At 46.4% G+C, this 21,057-nt stretch overlaps 2 protein-coding genes across 2 annotated transcripts in view; one reads left to right on the forward strand and one right to left on the reverse strand.

The window, feature by feature from the left end:
- The window catches only part of TM9SF4 (transmembrane 9 superfamily member 4), a 33,017-nt gene extending 27,661 nt beyond the window's left edge, over positions 1-5,356 (forward strand). Inside the window, exons 16-18 of the mRNA XM_090286212.1 lie at positions 960-1,079; positions 1,648-1,737; positions 4,857-5,356. Coding sequence (XP_090142338.1) covers positions 960-1,079; positions 1,648-1,737; positions 4,857-5,006 — 360 coding nt within the window. The 3' untranslated portion in view covers positions 5,007-5,356. The remainder of the gene's footprint in view (positions 1-959; positions 1,080-1,647; positions 1,738-4,856) is intronic.
- A 13,292-nt stretch (positions 5,357-18,648) lies between these two features.
- LOC150003407 (putative testis-specific Y-encoded-like protein 3) lies at positions 18,649-20,487 on the reverse strand. The gene has a single exon (XM_090286215.1). It carries the CDS (start codon positions 20,400-20,402, stop codon positions 19,305-19,307), a length of 1,098 nt encoding a protein of 365 aa, XP_090142341.1. The 5' UTR covers positions 20,403-20,487; the 3' UTR covers positions 18,649-19,304.
- Between the last annotated feature and the right edge of the window lie 570 nt (positions 20,488-21,057).

Below are 21,057 nucleotides of genomic sequence, written 5' to 3' on the forward strand. Positions count from 1 at the left end.
TGGATCATTGTCCTCTAACCAAAGGGTTGCGGGTTCAATTCCCAGTCGGGGCTCATACCTCGGTTGCGGGCTCAGTCCCTGGTCCAGGTGTGTACGAGAGGCAACCAATCAGTGCTTCTCTTGCGTTGATGTTTCTCCCTCCCCCTTTCTCTCTCTCTCTGTCTCTAAAAGCAATAAAGAAATGTCCTCAGGTGAGGATCAAAAAAAAAAATCACAGCTGTGGTTGTGATGATAATTGCTCCTATCCCAGGCCTGCCTGCAAAGACAAAAGCTGGCAGTAAGGCTCCTCACAGCCATTGAAGTCTCTCTGACCTAACTCAGTGCCCAACACAGAGAATGCCTACACTGAGTCAGTGCTGGACAAGTATTCGCTGCTCTGGAGTGGCCCAGCCCCTCCTTGCTGAGACCTCCTCACCCACCCAGCCCTGCCTAGGAGAAGGGTCAGAGGATGCGTTGGCTGCCCTCCCAGGGAAACCACCTCAATTCTCTTTGTATGACCCTGGGCCAGTCACTAGCCTCACTGAGCCTCGACTTGTTCAGCTGTAAAAGTCCACACTTGCATAGGTTCACATGGGGAATGCCCATGAAGCATGGTGCTTGCCTGGCATGCAGGCATGTGGTGGGCTGCCCCTGGGTGGTAGTGGCTGCTGTGTAGTTTTGATGGGGGTGGGGTTTGTTGCTTTCGGCAAGCTGCCATCCTCAGTCTGTGGCCCACCCATTGTAGCGTCAGCCATGCCCCAGCCACTTCTAAGAATAGCCTGGCTTGCCCTCTGCTCCAGGGAGGAGGGACCAGCCAGAGCCACATGCCAGGCCCAAAGGCCCCAGTGGCATCCTGATGGCGTCTCCATTCTTGCCCTGGTGACAAAAGCGCTGGTGTCCTAAGGACAGGTAGGGTATGGCAGCAGAGGGCCACTGGGTAGAGGCAGGCCAGCTGAAGGCCAGCTGTAATGTGCCCACAGGCAATCTGGGAGAATCAGTTCTATTACCTTTTTGGCTTCCTGTTCCTCGTCTTCATCATCTTGGTGGTGTCCTGCTCGCAAATCAGCATCGTCATGGTGTACTTCCAGCTGTGCGCAGAGGTAAGGGGGCCAGGGCTGGGAGTTGGGGGTGGGGGCCTGGGCCCAGCACTGAATTGCTCAGTGAAGCTGAGTTTCCCATGTGGTCTCCTTCCGGCCATGAGGCCTTGGGCAGGTACATCACTTCCTCTCTCCCAGCCTCCATTTATTCAGCGGGCTCCTTCATTAGTAGCTCTGGTTGGCAGTTGCTTAATGTCTCTGTGCTTTCCTCATGTGATAAGGATAGCAGGAGTACCAGACTCAGAGGGCAGCTACAGTGATTAACCCGGCTGATTCACATATCGCACATAGGATGGTACCTGGCATGTGCGGAGCATTTGTTTACAGCATGTTGTTATTACTGTTCTTTTGTTGTTGATTTTCTTAAATGGAGATATATTTTATAAACAGTAAAGTTTACCCTTTTTAGTGTGTTTTTCAAAATGCATACAGTTGTGAAACCACCAATTTCAGTCAAAATAGAAATCATTCCCCTCACCCCAAATATTACTGTTCTTACACAGAGTCTTTAGCCCCTTGGACAACTGCAAAACTTGGGGAAGAAGTTCTGACCCTTTTGTTTCCTCCTCAGGATTATCGCTGGTGGTGGAGGAACTTCCTAGTCTCCGGGGGATCTGCATTCTATGTCCTGGTCTATGCCATCTTTTATTTTGTTAACAAGGTACCACCTTTATTTTGTTAACAAGGCTCCTTAGTCCTTCCAGGGCAGGATGGTGGAGAGGAGGGTGCTAGGGAAAAACGCCAGTGTCTGAATCTTACTTTCCCACCACCGCAGGGACTAATGACAGTATAGGACTGTCTCTGCTCTAGAACATGTGTGTTTTTAGGAAAGAGAGAATCTGTGTTCTGTATGTTTGGGAGACAAAAGTGTTCAGAATATATAACCATGAGAATATTGCATGCAAAACCTGTGAGATACAGCCAAAGGGGGACTTAAAGGAAATAAGCTACCTTACACTGCTTTTAATAGGAAATAAGAGACACTGAGAATACCTCAAGAAGCTAGGAAAAAAGAACACAAAAGGATAAATAAGGTAAATAAAGAATTAATAAAGATGTTGAAATAGCCTTTAACACCCAAGTTTAGGACCTCTGGCATCTGTCTGGATGCTTCCTTCCCTTGTTCATTCTAGTACCATTCAGTCCTTCACAATAAGGACAGGATGGGCCAGGGTTTTGCCTGCATCTGGATTGCTCGTGCTGTGTGAGCCACATAGGTAACGTGTGGGTGCATGAAAGGGAGCCTGAGTCACCCCTGCTCAGCCGTGTTCACAGAGCTTTTAGTCCCCAGAAAGTGGCCTGAGTAAAAACACAAACAGCCCCACAAAAGTTTTGGTAGATTCATGCATGACACAAACAGAACAGGCCACTGAGAGGGGTCTGGGCACTCTGCTGGACCCTTAGCTCCAAGGCTGACACTGAACACTTGGTCTCACCAGCTGTACTTTGGGTCCCCAGAGCCCAAAAGCAAGCAGGTCTCTGCTTGCAACCAGGGTGTATTCCCAAACAAGGATCATAGGTCAGTTGGTTGAAGCTTAGAATGTTCCTCCCCAAAAAGATCAGGTTGGAAAGGACTGTAAGAATCATTTAATGTGGTGCTCTACCCCTGCTTCCAGTATGACCTTGCCCCTCTTTTCCAATGATTCTAATAAGTAATTGTCTAGCTCAGGGGTCAGCAAACTATAACCCATGGGCCTATTTATGTAAATAAAGTTTTATTGGAACACAGCCATGCTCCTTCATTTATATATCATCTATGTCAGCCACCATGGCAGAGTTGAGTAGTTCAGCAGAGGGCATATGGCCTGCAAGACCTAAACTATTTATAATATGGCCCTTTAAGAAAAAGTTTGCTCACCCCTGCCCTAGCAAATCTAGTGACAGAAGAAACTCCCTCCTGACACTCCCATCCTCTCTTTGGACAGCTTCTGTCATTATCAAGTTTTTTCTTGATGCCCACTGAAATCTACCTCCCTGTATCTTCTGTCTTCAGACCATAGAATTCCTGGAATCATCCAGAACAAATCTAATGTCTCTCCTCTATAGCTTGTATTAATCAGAACTGTTCTGAGTAGAAAGTGACCAAAACCCAATTCCATTTGGCTCAAGCAAAAAGAGAATGTATTGGCTGATATAACTGAAAAGTTTAAGAAGCTGGAGTTCGAGCTTCAGGCATGGTTAGATCCAGCATCTCAGATGATGTCAGGGCTCTGTGTCTATGCCTCTGTTCTGTGTGTGTTTTCTTGGTTTCAATCTGCTGGCCAGATCGTTCCACGAAGTGGAAAGTTGGCCCCTGGCAGCCCTGGAGTCTCCTTTTTTCAGCTTTGCAGCCTTAGCGCTAAAAGAGCATTTGTCTTTTACCATTATATTATCAATCCCAGGGCAGACTATTATTGGCCCAGGTTACATGCCATCCCTCACTGTTCTTGGGTCCAATAGGATGGCGTACTCTTGATTGACTAGCTTAAGTTTTATACTAGTATGACAGTCCCAACAGGACCACAAAGTGGGGAGTGGATACTCCAAAGTGCTGGGCAGAAGGAAGACGGGGATGGTGCTTGGCAGACAAATCCTAACTACCTGGTCCCCTGGAGTCACATCACAGTCTCCTGTTCATCCTCCCTCTGCCCCATTCTTCCCTGTCCTAAAAACCTCTTCCTCCATCCCCAGAGCCTTCCTTGGCCTGTGAATTCAAAGGGCCTTTCCAGTACTGCCTTTTTGCCTCATCCCTTTCCTGGTTTTACCACTGGATTTACCCCTGCCCTGTCCCCTACACGCACCTCCATCACCCTTACTCTATCTCCAACCACAAGAAAGCTTATAAAAGGAGAGATGGGGGGGTAGACTCTGAAAACATGGCCTTCACTCCGGTCTGAGACTCTTTGACCTCAGGGAGAAGGTCTTAGACCAGTGATGTTTATTGTTTTCTTCTGGGCTTCTCGCATTGTGTGACCATGTGTCTGCCATGAGCCCTGGAACGGGCCCCACTCAGGCCCTCGTGTGCTGGGAAGGTCTTGATACCAAGGTTCCATACAACACGGATCCTTGGCCTCCCCGCCCCGGCATCTGTGCTCTACGGAGGAGTCCAAGACGCCCTGAGGTGAACTCCCTGTGAGATGTTAACAAAAAGCTATGGAAACATATGAGGAAGAGAGCTGTAGGCTGGGCAGGCACATGGTGGCTCTCTGGTCCTTAAGCTGGGCATCTTAGGTGCCCGTCTCCTCCCCCATTCCCTGTCTGCTGCTCCAGCCACCCAGGAGTGTCACTGGACTGTTCTGAGGACTGTGGAGGGTAAAGAAATGACACAGCTGTGGCTCTTCCTACCTACTGCATTCTGGCCCTCACCTCTGAGGTTATACGGTCTTCCAGTGAGCTCCTAGGCCTTTCCCTGGAAGGACTCCCACCCCCTCTTACTCCAGCCAGAAAAGGCCTGGGTCAGATGACTTGAGCCTTTCACTCCAAGCCCTCTAGCCCCCAAGTTCAAATCCCAGCTCTCTTCTACTTCCTAGCTGTGTAACTGTGGGTGTTGTTAAACCTCTCTGTGCCCCAGATATAACATGGTCTAATAACCTACCATGGTGGTCTTAAGAATCCAAGGCAGTGCGCAGGCCCTGGTACTGAAGAAGGTTCGCTGTGGCCGCCCTCGTTGCCCATCTGGAGCAAGTCCCTTCTATCAGGCTTCAACTTTGCCATGAGATCAATGAGGGGAGGGGGCAGTTGGCCATGGCAGGCTGGCACTAAACGTCCACCCCTCTCTTCTCTCTCCCACTCGTGCCACAGCTGGACATCGTTGAGTTCATTCCCTCTCTCCTCTACTTTGGCTACACGGCCCTCATGGTCCTGTCCTTCTGGCTCCTCACGGGCACCATCGGCTTCTATGCAGCCTACATGTTTGTCCGAAAGATCTACGCTGCTGTGAAGATAGACTGATGGGGGTGGACCATGGCCAGGCCCACTCCGTCCACGGACAGGAAGCCGCCCTGCGTGGGGAACTGCAGGCACGCAAAATAAAGTAACTCCTGCTCGTTTGGAATGTAACTCCTGGCACGATGTTCCTGGACCCCAGGGCTGGCTGTGTGGGGTGGTGGGAGGGCCTGTAGATAAATCTCGCATTTTTCTTCATCATCTTACTCCAGTTCTGTGGGGGATGAGTTTTTTGGTGGGTTGTTTTCTCTTCAGTGCTAAGAAAGTTTCCTCCAGCAGGAACTCTCGGACCTGTTCGGGTTTATTTTTGATTAGGGTTTTTTTCCTTAGGCAATTTTTTTTTTTTTTTTAAACAATGGACCCAGCATGGATCAATCCACCAGACCCCGGGTTTTGGTTACTGTCTCCACCTCAGTTTCTCAGGGCTGTTGGCCACCCCACAACTAACTGGAAGAGGAAAAACCGGACCTTCTAGGGCTTCAGTGAGGTTTCCGAGCCTCTCACCGCCCATCCTCACCACTGATGCTGCTGCGACAAGCACAGCTCTAGCCGGACATGCGTCCTCAGTGCCATCCAGCCTCCACCAGCCACTGGCCTCCCTCTTCTCACCTCCTCAGCCTCCTCCCAGGGCTGCCCATGGCAAAGCTTCCAGTCAGGCCTCTCGGTCATCTTGTCACCAGGAGCCAGCCCAGTCTTGATTGCTATAAGGAAATCCCCAGAAGTACTGGGGAGCAACAGAAATTTGCTGGACCAGAGAAGAGACTTGCAGTGAACTATTTTCGTGCCAAGAAACCCTGGATCCAGGGCCAGGTATTTCCAGAACCATGCCAAGTATCCACGTGTCTGTGTCTGGGCTGAGGGTTCTCACCCCTCAGGATTGCTTCCCCAGCCCTATCCTGAGAAGGTTGCTGTTCTTTGCAAAGTGCGCTGGTGGTAGGGCCTTTCCTCCCCCACTTCCAGGGCAGAGCAAGGCCTGGAGACCTCAGTCCCCCCGCCCCTTTAGGCGGCTGGGAAGGGGCGTTTCCTCGCTGACATCCCCAGCCTCGGTGCCCACGCACAGCTCTTTGAGCCAAACCCGTCCTCCCTTCCCATCCCCCCATCTGATTTCGTGTCTCCTTTTGGGGACATCCAGAAAACTGCGGGTGAGAATAGAGATGGAAGGTAAGTTCTGTCATTTCTTCCCCAGTTCCCAGCACTAGGCAAGGAGCCTAGTTCCCCCGAGTTAGAAGAACCTAACACGGCAGGTCTGGCTCCTTTTATCAGCACTCTGGGGGCCAAGCACCTACTCTGTGCATGTCACACTTGCTCTTAAACTACAAGAAACCGAACCCACCCTGGGATTAGGGTTTAAGTAACAAGTCACTCACCCTTGCTCCAGCCCCTTTGGGACTCCCACCGCAAGACAAACCTCAGGATGCTGGTTAAGCTAGGAACACACCCTTCCCTCTTCCCCCCATCCCAGATTCTTCCAGCAGCCCCTCCCAGCTCCACCAATCAAACCAGTGAACTACTCAACCTTGCCTCACAGTGACTCCACAGTGCCAAGTGGCAGCCACCGAGAATCAGGTTGCAGAAAAGGGAACCCAAGCAGTGGAAAAGGATAATGGAGTCTTGTTTATTCAAATCTTGGATTTTTTTCCTAAGAGATTCTCTTTTTGGGGGGAGTAGGGAAATGGACTCATAAAGAATTTAAACATCATCAATTTTTCTGACTTTTTAAATCATCATCATTATTATTTTTAATTAAAAAATGCCTGTATGCCTTTTTTGGTCCAAATGTAAATAAATATGCCATTGTCCTGTTGTCATGTTTCTTTAACCTCTTGCAAAGGTCAGGGGTCTGAGGTGCGGCAACTTCTCCAAATGGGTTGAGCTGGCTAAATGGTTTCCCTCAAAGCTGTCTCATGTCATGCTTTCTGGGGTTAAGGCCACTGTTGTTCCCCTGCCTGGTGCAAGTCCGTAGCAGCCCTCATCTGCTCAGCCCCTGCATCATGAATCCCGGGCATTTGCCCCTCTTGATCCCACAAGCAGGAAATGGTATTTAACTATTGAGCTTTGGTAGCAGTGAGATCTGGTTTTAGATTCCCGCTATTTTACTTCCAGCTCACTTCACCTGTCATGTAAGATTCCTTCAACTGCAAGCAGTAGAAACAGGTCTAATTGGCTTAAGCCTCAAGAGGAACTGATTGGCTTATAAGTCACCAAGGAAAGGAATGGTTTGGTTTCAGGTCTGGATAGATCCAGGGGCTCAAGGGATAGCCTTAGGATTCTTCCTGTTTCCACTCTGCTTCTCTCTGGCCCATTCTGTCCCGTAGTCAGGAGTCTTCTCCCCTATGAGAGAGGTAGGAAGGGCGTGCCACACATCACTTAAGGCTTATATTAGCCAGTTGGGAAAGCCTGGGAAAAAAGACATTTTCCCTACTTTAGTATATTTAATATAGATAAATCCCAGGAAGGTCTCCGATGAGCCCAGCTTGGATTACTGTTTGCACCAGTAATCCTTGGACCAGTCTCTAAATCCCGGGGAATAGAATACCATTATGGGCTACATACTCGCAACAGTATTGGCCATTGTGAATTTCAGCCCCACCAGAATCACTTGGAATGGGTGGTGAGGGAAGAACGACTTCCCATAGTTAAGGGATATAAAGCAACAAAAGCAAAAGTTGCCTATTACACTCCACTCCCTCCAACTCCTTTCCTCAGTTAAATTGCTCTATACTAGTTTCTTAAGGTGGAAACAGGTCATTTATTCGAGGCCTTTTTTTTCTAATATAGGTATTCAAAGCTATAAATTGCCTCCTAAATACTGCTTTAGCACCATACCAGAAATTCTGGTATGTTTCAATGCCTTTCAGTTCAAGATACTTTATAATATTTTTTTTTTAATTCATTTGTTATTTACTTTCCAAGTATTGGGGGACTTTTTTTTTTTCCCCAGGGATCTTGCTATTATTGATTTGTAATTCTGTTGTGGGCAGAGACCATAATGGACAGAGACATGTATTGAACAGTATGACTTAACTCTTTTGAATTTATTGAGACTTTGTGGCCCAAAATGTGGTCTATCTTGGTAATGTTCAATGTACACATGAAAAACTTGGGTATTCTGTTTGAGTGGAGTATTTTATAAATGTCAGGTCAAGCTGGTTAATAGTGTTGTTCAAGTCAGTTATATTCTCACTAATTTTTGTGCCTGTTATATAAATGATTGAAAGTGGGGTATTGAAATCTTTGACTATAATTGTAGATTTGCATATTTCTCCTTGCAGTGTTGTTTTTACTATATGTATTTTGGAACTCTGTTAGGTACATATTGTTCTTTGGATCAGTTTATCCATAGTAATAGTCTTTGCTCTGAAATCTATTTTGATATTAATATAGCCAATCCCACTTTCTTTTGGCTAATGTTAGCACAGTGTATCTTTTTCCATCCTTCTACTTTGAGCCTATTTGCGCTTTTATATTTAAAGTGTGTTTCTTATAGGCAGTATAAAGTTTGGTTTTGCTTTTTTATCCAATCTTACGATCTCTGCTTTTTAATTGGAGTGTTTAGACCGTTTACATTTATTTTATTATTATTATTTTTTAGGTTTTATTTATTTATTTTTAGAGAGCGGGGAAGGGAGGAAGAGAGGGAGTGAAAATATCAATGTGTGGTTGCCTCTTGTGCACCCCCAAGTGTGAGCCTGGCCCACAACCCAGGCATGTACCCTGACCGGGAACCGAACCGGTGACCTTTTGGGTCGCAGGCCTGCACTCAATCCACTGAACCACACCAGCCTGGGCAGACTGTTTACATTTAATGGGAATATTGATTTGGTTAGGTTTAAGTCTATAATCTTGCCATTTGTTTCCTATTTGTCCTGTTGTTTGCTTTTTCCTCTTTTTCTGCCTTTTGGATAAATCAAGGACACTTTACATTTTAGTCTCCTTGGTTTATTATCTATAATATTTTGAATATTTTAGTGATTACTTTAGGCTTTAGAGTATATGTCTTTAACTTATTACAGTCTACCTTTAAGTGACATTTTACAACTTCACATATAGTATAAGAACCTTTTAAAGAGTATACTTCCATTTCTACAATACCTTCCCAGCCTTTATAATATGGTTGTTTCTTTTTACTTTTTGCATGTATTATAAACATCACAATATACTTTTGCTATTTTTATCTAAACAATTGCCTTAAAAGAACTTAAATAAGAAAAAATCTTACATATATGTATCCAGGTAGTTACCATTTCCACTGGTCATTCCTTTGTGTAGATCCAGTTTCCATCTGGTATCATTGTCCATCTGCCTGAAAGACATTCTTTAACATTTTTTGTAGTGTAGGTCTGCTGATGATGAATTCTCTCAGTTTTTATAAGCCTAAAACATCTTAATTTTACCTTTGTTACTGAAAGATTTATTTCTGCTGGGTATAGAATTCTAGGTTGACAAGTCTTTTCTTACCTAGTACTTTAAAGTTGTTACTCTATTTAATCTTATCACTTGCATTGCTTCCAAAAACAGATCTGATGTCCTTCTCTTTGTCCTCTCTATATGTAATGAGTCTTCTCTCTGACTGCTTTTTCTTTGTCATTGGTTTTGAGCTATAGATTATGGATGCCTTGGTATAGTTTTCTTCACATTTATGTTTCAAGTACATTGAGCTTCTTGGAACTGTGTGTTTATTGTTTTCAGTAGGTTTGAAAAGTTTTAGGCCATTATTTCTTCAAATATATTTTTCTGTTCTCCCATCTTTCTCCTTTCTTGCACCCATTCTGATTACTCATGTATTAGGCTGCTTCAAGTTGTCCCACCACTGAGGTACCACCCACTGATGCTCTTTTTCTTTTCTTTTTTTTTAAAGTGTTTTCTCTGTGTTTCATTTTGAATAGTTTCTATTGCTGTGCGTTTAAATTCACTAGTCTTCTGCCATATGTACTCTGCCATTAATCATGTCCAGTGTGGTTTTCATCTCTAGAAATTTGATCTAGGTCTTTTTTTCTTTAAGATTTTATTTATTTATTTTTATTTTTTATTTTTCTTCAGTGTTATGTAGTTTTCTGAGTACAGGTCTTTTACCTCCTTGGTTAAGTTTATTCCTAGGTACTTTATTTTTCTTGTTGCTATGGTAAATGGGATTTTTCTTTTAGTTTCTATCTCTGAGACTTTATTGCTGGTGTACAGAAATGCCTTCGATTTCTGAATATTGACTTTGTACCCTGCTATTTTGCCAAATTCACTTATTAGGTCGAGCAGTTTTTTTATGGAGTCTATAGGGTTTTCTATGTACACTATCATGTCACCTGTGAATAATGACAGTTTTACTTCCTCTTTTCCAATTTGGATGCCTTTTATTTCTCTTTCTTGTCTGATTGCTGTGGTTATTTATTTTTAAGAGAGAGGGGAAGGGAGGGAGAAGGAGAGGAAGAAAAACATCGATGTGTGGGAGAAACATCTATCAGTTGTCTCTCGCAAGCCCCCAGTTGGGAACCTGGCCTGCAACCCAGGCATGTGACCTGACTGGGAATTGAACCAGTGACCTTTTGGTTCACAGGCCAGCACTCAATCCACTGAGCCACACCAACCAGGGCTAAGTCTTTTTTTCATATCCTCCCCATCTCTACTTAACTTTTTATTGGGTAAAATATGTATAACATAAAATTTACCATTTTAAAGTGTACAATTTAGTGGCATTGAGTACATTCACAATGTTGTGCAACCCTCACAGCTAGCCACTTCCAGAACTTTACATCATCCCAAACTGAAACTCTGTACTCATTAAATACTAACTCCTCCCCTTAGCCTCTGGCAACCACTGTTCTACTTTCTGTCTGTGGATTTGACTACTGTAGTGGAATCATACAATATTTGTCCTTTTGTGGTTGGTTTATTTTAGTTAGCATGTCTTCAAGATTTATCCACATTGTAACGTGTCAGAACTTTCCTCCTTTTTAAGGCTTAATATTCCATTATATGTATATATCACATTTTGTTTATTCATCCACCTGTGGACATTGGGTGGTTTTCATCTTTTGGCTGTTGTGGATGATGCTGTTGTGAACATTGGTGTAGAAATATCTGTTTGAGTCTCTGCTTTCAGTTATTCTGGTGTACAGTATTCCCTCACTTATCACGGGTGTTACGTTCTAGACCCCCCTGCATTAGGTGAAAATCTGCGAAGTAGGAACCTTACATTTATTTTAGTATTTATATATATTTTAAGGCTTTATAAACCCTTCCCACACACTTATAAACTGTTCCCAGTCCCTTATTAACCTTTTCCACATGTTTATAAACACTACTTATGTTCTTAAACATATTCTACACTCTTAAGCCTATGTAACCTTAACAACATACGTATACCATACTGCAAAATCCCGCAATATAGCGAAAAATCTGCAATAAATATAATATTTTTTAAAAATCCCGTGATACAGTGAGGCCACAATAAGTGAACTGTGATATAGAGAAGGACTACTATATACATGGGAGTGAAATTGCTAGGTCGTGTGGTAATTCTGTGTTTAATTTTTTTGAGAAACTGCCATACTGTTTTCTAGAGTGGCTGTACCATTTTACAGCCCCACCAGCAATGCATGAAAGTTCCAGTTGTATATTCTTGTCAATACTTGTTATTTTCACCCTGGCTGGTGTGGGTCAGGGCCTTGAGTGCCAGCCTGCAAATTGAAGCTGGTGGTTCGATTCCCAGTCAGGGCACATGCCTGGGTTGTAGGCCTGGTCCCCAGTTGGGGGTGTGTGAGAGGCAACCAATCAGTGTATCTCTTGAATGTTTCTCTCCCTCTCTTTCTCCCTCCTTTCCCCTCTAAAAGTAAAATCTTTAAAAAGAAATACTTTTTGTAGTTGTTGTTTTTTTTATAATACCCATCCTAGTGAATGTAAAGTGGTATCTTGTGTTTTTGATTTGTATTAGTGATTAGCGATATTGAACATCTTTTCACATGTGTATTGACCATTTGTATGTCTTCTTTGAAGTAATATCTATTCAAGTCCTTTGCCCTTTTTAAAATTGAGGGTTTTTTGTTGTTGTTGTTGTTACTGATTTGTAGAAGTTCTTTATATATCCTGGATATAAATACCTTATCAGATATATGATTTGCAAAATATTTTATCCCATTCTGTGGGTTGCCTGTTCATGCTGTTGATAAGTGTCCTTTGATGTAATTTTGATTTGTTTCTTTTGTTGCCTCTGCTTTTGGTGTCATCTGATAAATCATTGCCAAGTCACTGTCATGAAGCTCTTTCCCTGTTTCCTTTCAAGAATTTTATAGTTTTAGGTATTACATTTAAGTCTTCGATCTAATTTAATTTTTGTATGTAGTATAAGGTAAGGTTTTGACTTTGCTTTTTTTAAATTTATTGATTTTAGAGAGAGAAACGAAAGGAAGGGAAGAGAGAGACGGAAACATCAATTTATTGTTCCACTTACTGGTGCATTCATTGGTTGATTCTTGTATGTGCTCTGACCAGGAATCAAACCCACAATCTTGGAGTACTGCGATGACACTAACCAACAGAGCTACCCAGCAGAGTTGACTTTATGTTTTTCTCTGTAGAAATCCAGTTTTCCCAGCATGATTTATTGAAAAAAGACTCCTTTCTCCATTAGTTTTGGCACCTTTGTCAAAAATCATTTGACTGTATATGTGAGGCTTTTTGAAGCTGTGGAATACAACCATAATTTTTAATGTTCTTATCTACTCATTTTTACCTCTGTTTCAGTTGTAGGTTGGTTTTGATTGCTTATTTTCCTCATTGTGGATTATGTCGCTTATGAATTTAAAAGCCTGATAGTCTTTGGTTGGCAGACATGAGTTTTACCTTGTTAGGTGCTGAGTATATTTGTAATCCTGTCAATCCTTTTGAGCTTTCTTCTGGGACAGTAAAGTTACTAGAAACAGTTTAAATCTTGTTGGTTCTCCTTGCTCATAAGGTTTTTTTTTTTTTTTTAGGCAATTCCAGAGCAGTGTTCATTCTATGGCTAATTATTAGCCACTACTGAAGCAAGAGCTTCCTAAGTATTCTCCTTAATACCCCATGATGATACTGTCCCCAGTGCCATTGCTGGTGGGAAGAGATACTATTCTGGTCTCTTTAATCCTTCCTGATGGTTCTTTATCTACCCTGAGATCATTTCCCCACAGGCTGTGCTGATCAGTTTTCTGATGAACACTCAAGGGGACCCTCTGCAGAACTCCAGGGGTTTCTCTCTGTGCAGCTCTTGTTCTCTGGATCCTGTCCTAGGAACGCATTACCTGGGTCTGCCCAGACTCCCGTCACCATCTCCTCAGCTCCATGCACTGGGCTCACCCCAGCCCTCCCTCCTTAATGCTGCAGCCTGAAACGCTCTCAGGGCAGTGAGCTAGGGCACTCACAGCGCTTCCCTTGCTCGTTTTCTGTCTGTCTGGGATCACTGTCCTTTACTGGTCAACATCCAGAGCCTTCAAAACCACTGTTTCAGAGCTTTCAAAACCACTGTTTCATGTATTTGATCTGTTTCTTCTGGTTGCTTCAGGTGGAAGGATCAATCTGACCCTTGTAATTCCATCTTGGCTAAAAGCAGAAGTCTCTACTGCCAACTTTTTCACCTGTAAGACCACAAAGTCTCTGTGCAGAACTGTAATGGGTGCTCAATCAGTTACTCCCTGCTCACCCACCAAATATGAGTCTAAAGGGCCTGACTCCTAGGAATCTGAGCATGGCAGTGACTTGGCTTGACTTAAGGAACTCTTTAAGACCAGAAACCTTGCTCTTGGCCCTATGCTAGCCCAGAAGTCAATACCCTCTAACCCTGAGGACCATTACAGCATGAAAGTGCTGTCTTAGGGGTCCCATAGAAGGGCTGAATTATGACTATGAGCTCCCAGAGATGATGGTCTTAGTTATCCCACTAGACATTGCGGGCAGACATACATTTCACCCTGATGCTTGGTCCAAGCAAGTCACGGTACCGTGTTCCCCAAGTGGACACGTCACCCCATTCTAGCCAATTAGATGCAAGACGTTGCAAGTCTAGAGTGGCTTCTAGGAAAGGTTTCCTCGATTTTGAGTGTCATGGGAAGACACAATCAGCCTTCTCTGGAGTAGCCATGTCTTAGAGTGACTCTTGGAGCTACTGCCACCATCTTGGCACCAACCTGAGGGTAGACAACAGGAAGGATGGCAGATCAGAGAAGGCTCAAGTTCTTGAAGACATTGAGCTGCTGAATCAAACAGCCCCAAAGCCCATCTCACCTGGATGTTCACGTAAAAAAAAAAAAAAAAAAAAAAAAGTCAAAAGTATTATCACTGAGCCAGCCACCTGGAGGGCTGAAGGCCTATGTGGAAGAGAAGACAACTTAAAGGGAATTTTTTCTTCCTGCTAAGGAATTCCAAGTTTTCCTTTAGAGGAGAAGTGGGCTGAGAGCTGTCAAAAGGCATGTCTAAGGGCCTCCAGTGGGGAATTGGGAGCACGCAGGCCCATCAGCCTTCCAGCCAGTGTCTGCTCCACCATAGCCCTGTGCCTTTGAGATCCCGAGTCAGCTCTGATGCTGGAGTCCTCAAAGTTCACCAGCCCAAACCAATGTTTAGTTCTGCTGAGCAAAGGCAAGCAGATACCAGAGAATTCCTTTAATTTTTGTGCTGAAATTTTGTCCAGGTAGGAAAATATCAAAGTCCCCCAAGCTGTAATCAGCACAGTTACAGGTAACAACTAATTGCTATCTATTTTTCTGATTAAAAAGAACTTGTCCAAAAATCCTTCCCAGGCCAACAGAACAAGGTGGACCTCTTGGAGCAGAGGAGAGCAAAACTCTGGCATCAGAGGCTCATGTTTGCTCTCCACACGGGAGCAGGAAGCCCCTCCTCGTCCTGGCTTTCCTCCATTCTGGGAGTATGGGTAAGCCAGGCGGCCATCTCTCATAGAAGGGACTGGGAATGAGCCCAAAGACATTGCTGCAATTCCAGAGACTGCATGGAAAAGATTTGCCTTTGGCCACACGAGTTCTTATCTCTAGAGATAGTCTCTGTGCCCACCTGAAGACCCTCCTGAACCTCAAGGCTGTGACACATTCATTCATTCCAGTTTCTGAGCCCTGCACTGTGCTGGGCGCTGTTTTAGGTGAGGGGTGTTCTGCAGTGAATAAAACAAAGCCCCCACGAGTGTAGAGAAACAGGCAGATAAATAAATATATAGTATAAAGTCAAATGGTTGTAAGTGCTATAACAAAATCCAAATCAGAGAAAGGGAAAGGAGGACATGTTTTTTAGGAAGGGTGGTCAGGGAAGGATCGCCTGAAGAGATGAAATCGCAAAAGATGAGCTTAGAACTTACTGAAACGAGAAGCCTGCCATGCAAACACCTGTAGAAGGTTCCAAGTGGAGGGAAGAGCAAGGAACATCCTGAGACAGATTTGAAGACTAGCAAAAGGCTACTGTCACTGGAAGGAGGAGGAGAGGCATCAGAGAGGAGCTGAGGAGGTCAGATCACAAGGGTCTTGCAGGCCATGAGGAGCAGGTTTAGAGAGCCACTCTGGGTGCGGTATCCTTGTAAGCCTTGGCACATAGGGGGTGCTAACTAAATGTCAGCAGTTATCATTGTTTTCAGCCTTGTTGAACTCTGAGCCCATTGAGGGCAGATACCTGAATAATCTTATTTCCCCAGTGCTGAGTACAGAGGGGGTGGTAAGATGTGTGGATAAACACATGAGTGACTCAGGACCTGAATGAGTAAGCAGGCAGAGGTGGGTCCCGAGGACAAGACTAATGCTCCAGAAGCATGGCTGGGATATACCCACTGTGTGAAGGAAGCATATCCCTGGTCCTGCAGCAGAAAGATCAGGTAAGCACCTGTTTTGGTAAGCCACCATTGTCTTGGGCCTGAGGACATGCAGGATGCAGCTTGGCCTATATTTGGGCTGCAGGAGCCAAAGTGCATCTGCCAACCACCAGATAGGTGCAGGGCAGGCAAAGCACACGGGGCAACAGCTTCCAGGACCGCCAGGATGCTTTGAGGCTCACCCTGATTCCCCTGGAAGGTGTCTGGCACAAGAGAAACCCAGAGGGTAGAGCCCAGCCTGGCACTGGTGTGGCAGATTATTGTGGATTAGGGCAATCTAGGAGGACCTCCTGGAAGATGGGCAAGATTCAAACTGAAGATACTACAGAGCTGGTATGCTCTCCTCTTGCCTCCAGCTGCCTTGTATGCTCTCCCACTCTGAACCACATTTGATCCTCGCCACCATTAGCCTTAGTTTTTGCATTCAGTTTCTATTTCCAGAAAATGGCCTTAAACTACCCATCTAGCCTTGCCTCTCCCAAACAGCCACACCCAGGGCACACGCTGTGGCCTGAACACATCATGCATTGTCTATCTCAGCGCCTGTGGTCATGCTGTTTACTGTCAGGAATTCCCTTCTCCAGCCCCACTTTCTAAACCACTTACTGCCCATTCATTCTTCAAAGCCCAGCTTTAGTGCCCAGCTTCATAGAAGTTTCCACCCTCTGACCACACACATCACACACCGTTGGGATGAGCTACATGCCAAGGTGCACTTAACTGGGTTCTGTCTCTTTGGGGTGACCATTATGTGCCACTTAGTCCTCTTGTCCCGGTGTAATTATTAGTAGTGTCCTTTTCACTCCCTGATGTGTTCCAGCTAGATGACAAATTATAGTCACCCTTCATTGCCCCCACCCTTCTCTGCCCCGCTGGGTAGGAACCATGTTGTCAGAACCCAGCACAACACTCAGACACATCTGAGAAGTCATTCACTTGCAGTAATTTTCGAGGTGCACATGGGGAAAAGCAGCAGACTCACAGGGAGGGAAGGAGAGATGAGAAGGGGTAGAGGATGACTTCAGACAGCCTAGGCAGGGAAGGCCTCTCAAGTGAATTGACGGAGCCAGAGAATATCTGCAGAAGGAAAATCCCAGAGAGAAAAGCATGTGCAAAAACCCTGAGGTTGGAACATGCTTGGTATTATTTAAGGAGCAGAGAGGCAAGTGCTGGGAGTGTAGAGACAATTGACGAACGATGTTGGCAAGGACCGGAAAATGCTGAGTGAGCTTTTTCAGCCACAATAAGGAATTAAGGTTGGTTTTTTTTCCTGCCAATGGAGGGTTTTGGATGGGAGAGTAACATGATCTGAGTTATTTTTTCCCCAGACTGAAAGGTTTTTATTTTTTCATCATGCATATCAAAGATAAAAGTGCCATGAATCCTATTCTGATTAGACAAAGCCACCTCATGAATATTTGTTTAAAAGCAGAAATGTCAGTTACAGTGATGTTGATTACACCATGGCAACTGGAGCACAGAATCATCAAAATCACCAGTTAATAGGTTTCTTTTTGGAGGTTATCCTCACAACATGGTAACAATTTCCATTCTGACGTCCTACAAAACCATCATATTCAAACTATTCCTAAGTACAAGATTATATATTATCAGACCACAACAATTTGATAACAACCATGAATAGCCACATAAGTGCCTAAATAGCATCAAAAAATTAGTGATATTCTTGTAAATATTCTCAACTAAAAGCAACACACAGGCCTTGACAACTCAATTTCCCCAGTGAAAATGAAGAAAGGGATACATAAGGTTCTTGCTTAAAAGCAGTGAAATGAAAAACAGCATTAACTTTCCACAAACAAGCTTTTACCTGGATGGAGAGAACCTCTAAAGTTGCTGTGTTCTGTTAATAGTTTTTAATATAAAACACATATTGGTGAATCAAAAAAGTTAGGAAGAGTAGGGGCTCCCTTCCATTCCACCAGCTCTCAGGCATCTGTCTTTCCAGGTGGCTCTGGCTTCTGTTGCACTCCCTTAGCAAGAATACACCCCCATTATTTTGTGTCAAGACCTCCCCAAGTCCTGGGGAGTAGAAGACAAGGCCTTTCATGAAAAGGGGACTGGGTATTGTCACCCCTAAAATAAGATGGAAACAGCCGTGAAGGCCTGGGAAGAGGAACCGGGGTGGGGATGGGGTGCAGTAAGCTCTTGTACCTACAGGTACAAGGGGACTGGACCTGGTAGAAGAAAGAGTTGGGCTAAAGTTAGTCTAGAAGAAAACAGCATAAACAAAACAATGAGCTGTCCTTACCTCTGGGGGCTCTAACTCCAGATCTCTCTGGTTAGCAGCCCTGCACTGTCCCCCTTTGAAGATTCTAGACCTTGCTGAAGGGGGAAGGGCATGGGAGCAGAGGAGACAAAAGGAGGCAAATTAAACAAGAAAGCCCGTCGCCTCAGCTATTTATAAAAAACCTTTCTTCTTCAGTTGTTTGTTTCTGAGCTGTTGCTTTAAAGAAAATAAAGATGTGAGCTCTGGGAAGTGTAGGCCCCATGACCAGAAACACCCCTCTTCCTTAGCACCTCCAACGTGGCAGCCTAAAAACAGGCAGAAACAAGGGAAGCTGGATTCTGTGGGAGTTCCAGTGACAGGGGTTCAGGACGGCAGGCTTCTGGAAGAGACCCAGTCATTGCCCCTGCCATGAGCAGAGCTCTTTGGGGCTTGGGGGATCTCGTGCATTTGCAGGTGGCCAACCTGGGTCCACCAGCAGTTCTTGAGGTCCTTATAGACCTGGGAGCAGGCAAAAGGGCTGGTGGCAACCTGGGCAAAACTCACAAGGGTGATGGGCAGACATTAGTAAGATACTGCACAGACCTATGTGGATAGCAGGCTGCGAAGGAGGATCAACATGGGTAAGAGCAGTGTGATCACAAAGAATGTGCTGCCCACTGCTTCATGTCCTTGACCTCACTCCATGCTCAACAGCCATCTGCTGTCTGTGTGCCCATTCTACCAGATGCCCAACAGTCCAGTAGCCAGGCCTGTCATCCTGAAGCTCTGAGGTCCTAGAATGTCCAAGTCTGGTTGACAGCCAGCACAATGCACCCACTTCAGCATGAGTGATGAGACTCAGCTTGCCAGTCAATGTTCAGAGCCAGCATAAATACGAAGCCCAGCATGTTGGGGCCTTGAAGAAGCACTTGTCCTTCTAGCAATGACTTGTGAATGCCCATCTCAGAATGGGTGGGAAGGCCATGATCAAAGATGGGCCATGAAGATGATGGCAGTACATGTCTACAGCGCTGGGTGCCTGGATAGACACTGAAAGCCACATGGAAACAGAAGAGCTTGGTCATGAAGGCCTCAATCTTGGAGCTGTGTCCACTGAATGTCCAGAGGGACCAGAGTGCATGGAGGAGAAAGCAAATGACGAGAGTGCCAATGTTGGCCTAAACAGAGATCCACAGGAGGTAGAAGGGAGACTTCTGTAGGTAGGGGCTAGGTCCCAGGGCAGGACTTAGCCAGACTGGAACCCATAGGGCCTAGAAGGGGGCTCTGTGGGCCACCTTGCTAGGCCTCTCCTGACTCTGTGGGGCCTATCCCCCAGCAGGTAGTACTGCAGGGGGTTGGGCCACAGATCCTCTTTAATAATTTGGGCAACCCTGTCAGCCTCTGGGAGGCTGTGCTGTGAGAACCAGCTGAAGAAGCTGCGGACAGTCTCCCGGTTCCTGTGCACCAGAGCAGGGGGTTCCTGGCCCCTGTGCCATCGGATCCGAGTTGCAATAGACACCACCCGGCCGGAGGATCTGCATTCATACTCCTTCACGATCACCTTGTTCCGGAAGTAGGGGTTGCTCCAAAAACGGAACTTGAACTTGCAGCCTGTCCTGGCATGCCTGAGCTCCCTCACCTCCAAGTTCACCAGGTAGCCGAGCATGTCTTCATCTCGGGGGCTGATCATGGCTGACAGCTGCGGGTGGTTCAGGAAGGCAGTGACCCAGAAGCCAGGAATATTCTGGATGATGAAGCTCCTACGGGCTAGGTGCAAGCGGTGCATGCGCCCAAACCTGCGCTCCAGCTGCAGGTAGGCCCTGTCTGCCTGGGCACTCACGGCCTCCAGCTCCCATTGGATGGCCTCCAATGGGTCCACAACTGGGCCATCAAGGATTAGGGGCCCCGGGTCCTCCTGCGCCTCCGTTCCCACCCCCAGCTTCTCCTCAACCAGCTCCTCAGCCACCTCCATCTCCTCGCCCACCTGCTGCTTTTGCACCTTCCCCTCCGCCTCCTCCAAGAAGATGGCGCCCTCCTCAGTCGTCACTTCCTCGGCTTTCTCGCAAGCTTCAGCCTGAGCCCCCAATCCCACTGCGCCACAGGTTTCTGGGGCTTCGCCCCCGATAAGGCTGTTTTCCAGGCTACGATGAGTGGCCACAGAGGACGCTTCCCGGCGCCCGAGGGCAGGCGGGGCGGCCCCGGGGCCCGCCGAGGGGTCGGTGTGCCCACATCCCCCGCCTTCTCGGGCCCAAGCCACCGGGGCTGGGTGCGAGCCCCCCTCTTGTGCGACGCCAGGCGGCAGGAGCGCGGCGGTTTCCAGGATCCCCGCACCCTCGTCCGCCATCACCTACGGAAGCCTCTGGCCTGAAGAGGCTCGGGGCGCGCAGGCGACACCGTGGGTTTCGACACAGGGGCAGCTCGGCGGCTGGCAGCGCCGGAGCGCCGCGACCGGGAGGCAGGGAGGCACGGTCTCCTCCGGGGCGCGCTCCGCCCCTCGCGCCCCCTCATTACGGATGTGATTCGCTAGGGTCGCCCCGCTGCGGGAGGCAGCCAGGAGGAGCAGGGAGCTTACTAGTGGGGAACCTGGCAGAACTGGCTCCAGATTAGTAGGGTGCTGGCGGTGAGGTACAGGGGTGTACCAAGCAAGGAGCAGCGCAGAGCGGACACCAGGGATCATCAGGCCCAACCCCCGGGCACAGACAGAACCATCACAGCTACCATTCCAGGTGATTACCGTTCCTGCATCTGCGGTTAGCCGGTGGGCGTCTCCGGTGCCCACCGTCGTCTGCGGCTTTGGGGCAGTTGTAGGACATCTGCAGCTTTGCACTAAATTACTCAGGCAAATGCAGAGGGCCTTAAGAGGTAGCCCATGCAAAGACTAACCAGACTCAAACTGGGAGCCGCAGCTGATGGGAATTTTGAGCACAGGAAGTGCTCAAAATATGTAAAGAAAAGAGAAACAGGTCAGAGTAAAAGGATCTGGGTTAAGGTAAGGTCTC

The sequence above is a fragment of the Furipterus horrens genome, unplaced genomic scaffold, assembly GCF_987537825.1.
Source record: "Furipterus horrens unplaced genomic scaffold, mFurHor1.1.pri manual_scaffold_8, whole genome shotgun sequence".
Classification (NCBI taxonomy): domain Eukaryota; kingdom Metazoa; phylum Chordata; class Mammalia; order Chiroptera; family Furipteridae; genus Furipterus; species Furipterus horrens.